Here is an 8,413-nt window from a genome sequence, read left to right on the forward strand (position 1 = left end):
AAAAATTAAAAACAGGTACTGAGGGCAACAAAAGAGCTGTACGGAGAAGTAAATACAGGGGAGTTGATCCCTGTTCTGTTTCGATTTTCGAAGTGCACCTTGTTGGTTTCTGCACCTAACAAGACTTTTGCTCTTTCGAACTCAGCACTGTGATGTGAATGAAACCCTGAGTTTTTGCTTCTTACTTGCGGTACTCTCTTTGAACTCCCAGATTTTAGCTTCAGAAAATCTCACTGTATGGCCTCTTCTTAGTGATTTAGTTCTATTTGTTAGAAATGAACCTCGAGGCTTTGGTTTTTAATATATTTTAGCTGCATTTATCTTGCCTTGTTAATGGTTTTAATTTGATCGTACCCTTTCTTTTGTTAGAGGAATTTCTATTCTTTGTACCAATGGCGTTTAGGCGTAGCCTTTCCAGGAGAGCAACCCTAATAGCTAGACTATATCAACCGTCATTTGCCTACATTGTCCATGAAGATGACCGTAAAAATCATCCTTTAAACGAGTTCTACTCCCAGCCAAAACCTAGCAATTTGTTTCAACAAAGATCTTTTGGAACTGGGTTTAGTAATTCATCATCAGGTTTTGGTGTGTTGTTTCAAGATAGAAGATGTTCCAAACTATCTCTCATTCCTAGCACTGGTGTGTCGTTTTTTCGTTATATGTCAACTAAAGATAATGATGGGGCAGATGAGATTGAGTTTATGGCTGATGGGGCAGATAGGATTGGGCTTATGACCGATATTTCGGAAACTCTTAAGGATAGTTCTTTTGAAGCAGTGGCTTCGCAGGCTCCTGCTGTGAATGAGGTTGCTGTTGCTGCTGCTGATTCTTGGTTACCCATTGCTGCCGTACAGTACGTTATCGATGCAGTTCATTCTTCTACTGGCTTGAACTGGTAATTCCTGCTTCTAATTATTTAGTTTTTTTGTATTTATGTAAATGTACCAAGAACGAATGGAATGCACTATGAATTGGATTCAAATCTGATGATTTAAACTATCTACCTGATCTATATTTCAAATGGCCAAAAGGGTGGCAAGCATAAACTATCAGTGCTATAAATATAAGGACTTCGATCTATGAAACACTGATCTCCATTCTCCAATATATGTAATCTGTCAGATTCCAGTCAAACCAGTTTGCTATTATCTCTTGCACATGGTTGAATTAAATTTATTGCATGCAACATGATGACAAATAAATCTTAATGAGAATCTGCGTGGTGTGTCTTATGCGATATGTATCTTGTGACTTCTTATGCTTCCTATTTGTTTCAGGTGGAGTTCCATAGTTGTGACAACACTTTTGGTTCGAGGTTTAACTCTTCCATTTTTGATAAGTCAACTTAAAGCTACTGCAAAAATGACGGTGTGTGATGTTTCTGCTTCTTTTTCTTGTCATGTTCTTTTACCTTGTAGCATGCCCTTTGTTCTTCACTTATTTTATTCATAGCCCGAAGTCTATGTACAAGACATTACTTTTGTGATTACCATGTATATGAAGCCACAACTTGATAATATGCAAATACTGGATGATTCGCATTTGGATGATATCAGCATGTGGTATCTTGCCTTTGTACCTTGTTAGTGGTAAAATGGGAAAAGAAAGAACTGAACAACCCTATCTTTTTCATCTAATTCTAGAAGATATAATATGCCTCTGCATGATCTGTACATTTTTGCCACTTAAAAAAATTCAACTTTTCCTAGTATGAATGCAATAGTATCCATTGATTATTATTGAATTTTGACAGGTGTAAGAACAAAGAAAGGAAACTTATTTTCTCTCTAAGATATTCTTTCTCCTCGAATGTGACTTCAGTTTTGTAGCTTAGAGACTGTTCTTTTTTATTTTTCATACCTTCATTAATGGGAAAATCTGTTCATTTGAATTTTTCTCTGCTGTCTTTATCCTGCAGTTACTTAGGCCACAATTGAAGGAAATCAAGGAGCGCATGCAAAGAATGGTCTGGTGCCAGCTTTTTCTGTGATTTGTGTTATTATTTTGAATAATCTACTTTGTGGATAGCATTCTGGTATCTGATTTTGTGCATAATCCTAGAGCATTTTCAGATTCCATGGATGTTCTTGTTTCTTTTATAATAGCTTGAAATAAAACTTAAAAATTTCTACCTATTTTCTGCAGGGTATGGATCCCCAGGCAGTAGCTGAAGGTCAAAATGAAATGCAAAAGCTTTTCAAGGAGTAAGAACTTTTCCAGTAGGACAGCTCATTTTCATGTTTAGAGTGCATGTTGCATAGCCCTTGGTTCTATGATTGAATCACTAAAATCATTTAAATGTTTTTTCATTTTAATAATTGCAGATATGGTGTAACGCCTTTTACTCCACTGAAAGGGTTCTTTATTCAGATGCCAATCTTTATCAGCTTTTTTTTAGGCGTAAGATAAATCGTTTTTTCTAAAGGTTCTGTAAGGATTACTAGTTTGGTTGTAGAATTGAATGTAGTACATTCAGATTTAGACTTGTCTTTCACCCTCAGATTTCCAATATGGCTGAGAAAATGCCATCATTTAAATCCGGTGGAGCTTATTGGTTTATAGATCTCAGTACACCAGATAGTTTATGCATCTTTCCAGTTTTGACGGCTCTGACATTTTGGATAACAGTGGAGGTAAGCTTCCATTTTTGTAGATAAAAGGAATGCATTGAGAGGTATAGGTTATGCCTTTCTATCATCGACTCGGTTTTAATTAAATGCTTGATGCCCTCAGTGCAACATGCTAGAAGGTACGGAGGGGAATCCTTCTTCTGGAACTACAAAAAATGTTGCTAGAGTCTTTGCTGCTCTATCGGTTCCATTGACCATGAATTTCTCAAAGGTATTTCCACTTCCATTTTCCAGTTTCTGCACTTTCTTTCGAATATCAGTTGTCAAAACAATATTTTAAGAATTTTACTTGCCATACAAATAATCTGGGTTTACATTCTAGTTTCCTTTAACAAGGTCATAAAATTGATTTGCATTGCCTACTCTAACAAGTTCTTTGGGAGCTCTTTGTATCTCATATAAATCCTGAAATTTTTAGCCAAACCCAAAAAGGAGGACGATATTATTTGCTGATATATAATGATGATGACGACGATGACAATGATGTTAACTTCCATCTCATTTGTGTCCACAGGCCATTTTCTGTTATTGGATTACATCAAATGTATTTTCCCTTGCCTATGGACTAGGTAAGTCCTTAAAACTTTACATTTCCGATCAATTTTAGGTTTTATCAAGATTTCTCTGTAGTTCTTTGTATATTTTCCATTCAAAATTTTACTTTTGCAGTGCTTAAGGCTCCTGGGGTGAAGGCAGCTTTAGGTGTTCCGCTAATACCTAAGCCTCCGGCTGGTACCACACCGCGGCCTTCTATCAATCTGTATTCAGCTTTCAAACAACCCGAAAGAACAGCATCACATCAGTCTACCTCACCACCTGATGAACCAACAAAAGCATCGCATAAAAAAATTTCGTCGTCTTCGACCATGGATCAGAGGATTAAAATTTTAGAGAGACAATTAAAGGGAAGGAAGAAAAACAAGAAGAGGTGAGAAAAGCTTCCTACCTAAAATGTTGAAATGCCATTAATTTCCATAAATGTTTTAGGAATTTGCTTCATATAAGGCCATAGAAACAAACTGACACTGAGTTGTTTTATGAAACTGAGTAGTTTTAGAATTTTTCCTTCTCCCCATAGTTTGGGTGTTTTTGGTTTCTACTGGTAATGAATGTATTCACAACATTGAGGGACTTCAAATACAGTTAACATTACAAGGAATATTATTCTGTCCATTTGTTCTTTTGTTTGCATTTAATATATTTCAATCGCCATCAGAGGATTAAATTGAAATTTATTAGTTTTATTTGATCATGGGTGTCAACTTTTGAGTATATTAAAAATGTTTTAAAAGAAAACACAGTACCAAGCCAGATGTTAACGACTATACCTATTTGCAATCACCATTTTCATGTCTACTGTATAAACAATGGAGTGGCTTGAGCTCAACCAAACAAGTATCAAAACAAAAGTTGAAGAAAACCCATTAAGTACCTTTGGATGAAAATTGAAGAAAAACAAAAGATAGATAGAAATGACTGACAGTCACTGGACCAAATATTGCAAATAGTGGCCCATCCAGCTTCGCTAAGGTATTACCACTTCCCCTTTTCCCTGTTTATCCACATTCTTTTGTATATAAGTTTTCAAAACAATAGCTAATCCGGGCTTTATTTAACAGTTTCCCTTAACAAGCTCATAAATGAATCTTGCTTTCAGGTCATATTATTTGTGGAGATATATATCCATCAAATTGTTCACATGTTGGGGCAAATATTGCACTTCCAAAATATGAGTTGAACAGTTTGACGTGTTATACATTGTTCTTAATAATATTTTTTTTATTGTATAGTGTATATCTTAAAGTTCAATAAATTCTTCGTTATAAAAAGTGAACTAACCTATTTATAGGATTTCAACTAGCAAAAATAATAATAATAATAATAATAATAATAATAATAATAAGTTGAGTAAAAAGTGGATTTCACTTAATCAAAAATAGTTAAAAAAAAATGGTTCAATGAATTTAGATTTAACTTCAATCTGTTAAATTATTTGTAGCTTGACTAAATATAAGTGTTATCAGTTAAGTGATTTGCTTTTTATATACAAAATATACTAATCTACACTACATTAATCTTTCAGACTCAATTCTCGTGCACATCAGTGTACTCTTAAAACTTAATTATTGTGTTATTGAATTACATCAAATTTGTTTGTAAATTTTATGTTTTGAATCAATTAAACAGTCTTTTTAAAGATATGTGAGTTCTACCATCAACTGGTATTAAGCTTTCCAACTCACTCTCAAACAACCTCATTAACTGCGGACCCAACAAAGGCATCACATCAAAGCACATGGTCATTTTAAAGAAACAAGTAAGAGGAAGGAAGAAAAACAAGATAATGTGAGAAACGTTGAAATGCCATTCATTTCCACACTTGTTGTTAAATGCTGTTCTAAATATATCTTATAAGAATTTGCTTCATATATGGCTCACTAATTTGGGGCCATAGAAACAAACTGACAGTGTGTTATTTTTAGAATTTTTCTTCGGACCCTGGGATTTTGGAGGTTTTTGTTCACAGCATATTGACTAATTTAAGGGTTTTTTTTTTAGGTGTATCTGTTTAACTAACATTCAACATACTTAAGGATTAACGAAGACATATAGTTTAATAAAATTTTAAGATTGATATTGACATATAACATATATACATTAATGGACTTCAAATACAGTTCAGCATTAAATAGGACAATATTCTGCCCTTTTCTTCTTTGTTTGTATTCAATAATAATAATAAAGCTCCATAACTCTATAGGCAAGCTTGGTTTGGTATTATTGCAAATTTGCATTAACTTCTTTTTCTTTTCTTAACTTTCCTATCATCTCCACTCATAGATTTTTTTTTAATTTTATTAATAATAATTAATTAAGTTTTAATTCAGCTGTTCTTATATTAATTAAGAGGATGTAAATTTGAGCAAATTTAAATGTGATTTTTTTTTTCAATTTAACAATATAGAGGTTATTGATTCTATAATTTAAGACTTGAAGGTTATGGGTAGAAATATGAAAATTTCTTTTTCTTTTTTTGTTTTTTTTTTTTGAAGGGATAATATATATTACATTTCTTGTAAATCATGCACTTTGTTTTTCAGGAAAAAGAAAAATTGTTTTGACTTTTCAGCAAATAAAGAATTATTTGACTATTTGTTTGATATAAATATTTATTTTCTCTATTGATATTATAGAGGAATTAAATTAATTTAAGCGGATGGTTATAAAAGTTTAGGAAATTTTGGTTCCTCAAAAATTTAGGAATTATGGTTTCTCTTCAAACTCTTAAAATTTTTGAAAATTCTTATTAATTGCTTAAAAAACTTAATTAGATCCTAGTTGTTTTTTTTTTAATTTTTATTAAATTCTTAATTTTTTAAAAATTTTACTAAACATCCCAAAATTTAATCTTAAAATCTGATACTGTATAATGAATATAATTATATGATTAAATTCGATAATGATATGTTATTTAAAATTTAAAAAAAATTCATTTTAAATGATATAGCATCATGTAATTCAAATATAACAAAAAATGAATGGATGAATTCATTCTCATTTGCGTAGACATCTAAACGTTGGTCCACAAACGTGTTAGGAAAGGTTTCAGGGTTGTCATGCTATTTGCATTTTTAACGTTAGTTGACCTAGCAAGTTCCGTGACCGGTTCAATAACGCTAACTACAACCTTTTAAATCTTCTAAACCAAGTGTGATGGCAAACTTTCGTCATTGCAACAATCCAACATTTTGTTATTTAAAATTCTCAAATAAACTTTAATCCTTCATAAATTAATTTGTTCGAAAGCGAGTACTTGTATATATTTTCTTAAAATTTATATATTTATTAATTTCATCTTGACTTAATAAATTTAGCTTATAATATTTATACATTTTATTAATATTTATTTTGAATTAAATTAAATTTATTATTATACCAATTAAAATTATGTATAATATCATGATGATTAATTAAAATTAAGAAGGGATTGTTGTTATGTTAATTTAGAAATAAAATTTAATTTGTTATTCAATTTGAATTTGTGTAGTACCGAATGAAAATGAATGGGTTGGGTATATAGGTAGGGCTATGGTAGTTAAGTTGTTTGTCTGGTTAGCAGTTAGAGGATTATATTGGACAAAATCAAAACTTCCTTTTCTTGCAAAGGCAACTGATTGCCAAACCTCTTGCTACTTCTGGAAAATTAATTTGACCCAGCCCGTTGAATTTAATGAAAATGAAATTTTTTTATTTAATAATTTAAAACTTCTTTTTCAGACTCAGTAATAAATGTAATAATATTATGATACGAAAACCACAGGTTTAACAAATAAATAAATAATATAATAAACATGAAAGATGAATATATATATATATATAATTAATATGTAAATTTAGAGTGCGTTTACTTTTGAGATTTCTAAAATGTTAAAATTTTAGAATTCATTCATTCAGAAAAGTTAAAATTGGTAATTGTTTTGTTTGGATAAATATTTGATTTAGAAATTAGATTATTAAAATTTTACAATTTTTAAAAAAATTATAATATAAATAATATTTTTAAAATTTTATAAATAATTTTCATAAAATTAAATTTAAAATTATATATTATAATTAAATAAAAATGAAATTTGAAGTTTAAATTTATTATCTTATATGTATCAACAAAAATTATATTATAGAAGGCCCATGTGCATTAAATCAAATAAAATTCTTGATGAATTTTGAAAAACTACCTATTTGGGTGGAGTTTAGAAATAGAATTGAGCTATTAGAATCCCTTCTAAATTATTGACAAATTTTAAAATTCTTTAATATATCTCCCTATACAAATAAATTCATTTTTAAAACTTTAATAACCTTGATACAAATGAAATCTTTCCTACAAATTTCTCACTCAAACACACCCTTAAGGTATATATATTTTGTTTTAAAGAAACTTTTAACTCAACTAATATTTTTTTCCTTATAATTACTAATGTTAAAAAAAATGTTAAATGATATAATGGGGGTGGTTCACAGTGTAAGGCGGCACAAAGAGCCATTAAAATGAGAGTGATTCACATTGTAGGTGATGCGAAGGACTATTCAAATGAGGGTTTGAGAAGGCAAATGTTGGATTTGAGCAAAGTATCAATACTATGTTTCTTTTTCTTATCCACCCTTCTTCTAGGAAGGGATATTTATATATGGATGAGAGCTTAAAACATGTCTCTTATCTTATGATTACCTTTCTAAGAGAGCCCGACATAGGCCAAAATTAAGGTATGGGCTAGATGTGACCACCCTCTAGTGTCACCGGCCATTGTTTGAAACCTGTGACTATTACACAAAATGAGTCCCATAGAGGTCTATCGATTAGATGGGGCTCACTTGAGCCACGAGAACTGGCCTAATTCAAATAATTCATAAAGAAACTTATCTTTTTGAAGCTTAAGTGGCCCAATGAAGTAGATATGGAAAATTAGGGTACCTTGGTGAAAAGGAAAATTAATCTTAGAAGATTGGAGGGAATAAAATCTGATAAGATTAGATTAGATTTGATTGTGTAATCTTGTAAATCCCTTAATTGTAGGGATATGCTTCATCTTGTCCGTCAATGTAAATTTAACTAGACCATTGGATTTGGGGAGCACAACTATAAATAAATAGTCTCCCCCTCATTTGTAAATCACCCATTGTTAGGGGTGTAAATGAATAGAAAGTTCGATGAACTATTCATGAACCATTCGTATAATATTCATTTATGTTCGTTTATTAAGCTAAATAAACGAGTATGA

General features: G+C 30.9%; 1 protein-coding gene across 2 annotated transcripts; it reads left to right on the plus strand.

Annotated features, from left to right (window-relative positions):
- Positions 1-3,792, plus strand: LOC107952078 (mitochondrial inner membrane protein OXA1). Of its 2 annotated transcripts, none has more exons than XM_016887323.2 (10): positions 1-190; positions 370-898; positions 1,281-1,371; positions 1,922-1,969; positions 2,149-2,207; positions 2,328-2,403; positions 2,505-2,636; positions 2,737-2,844; positions 3,148-3,202; positions 3,303-3,792. In XM_016887323.2, the coding sequence occupies exons 2-10, from the start codon at positions 393-395 to the stop codon at positions 3,563-3,565; spliced, it is 1,338 nt and encodes a 445-aa protein (XP_016742812.2). In that variant the 5' UTR covers positions 1-190; positions 370-392; the 3' UTR covers positions 3,566-3,792. The 2 variants fall into 2 exon arrangements, with proteins under 2 accessions (XP_016742812.2, XP_016742813.2); XM_016887324.2 differs by having other exon boundaries at positions 7-235.
- Positions 3,793-8,413: the final 4,621 nt, after the last annotated feature.

Source organism: Gossypium hirsutum, chromosome A02, assembly GCF_007990345.1.
Source record: "Gossypium hirsutum isolate 1008001.06 chromosome A02, Gossypium_hirsutum_v2.1, whole genome shotgun sequence".
Classification (NCBI taxonomy): domain Eukaryota; kingdom Viridiplantae; phylum Streptophyta; class Magnoliopsida; order Malvales; family Malvaceae; genus Gossypium; species Gossypium hirsutum.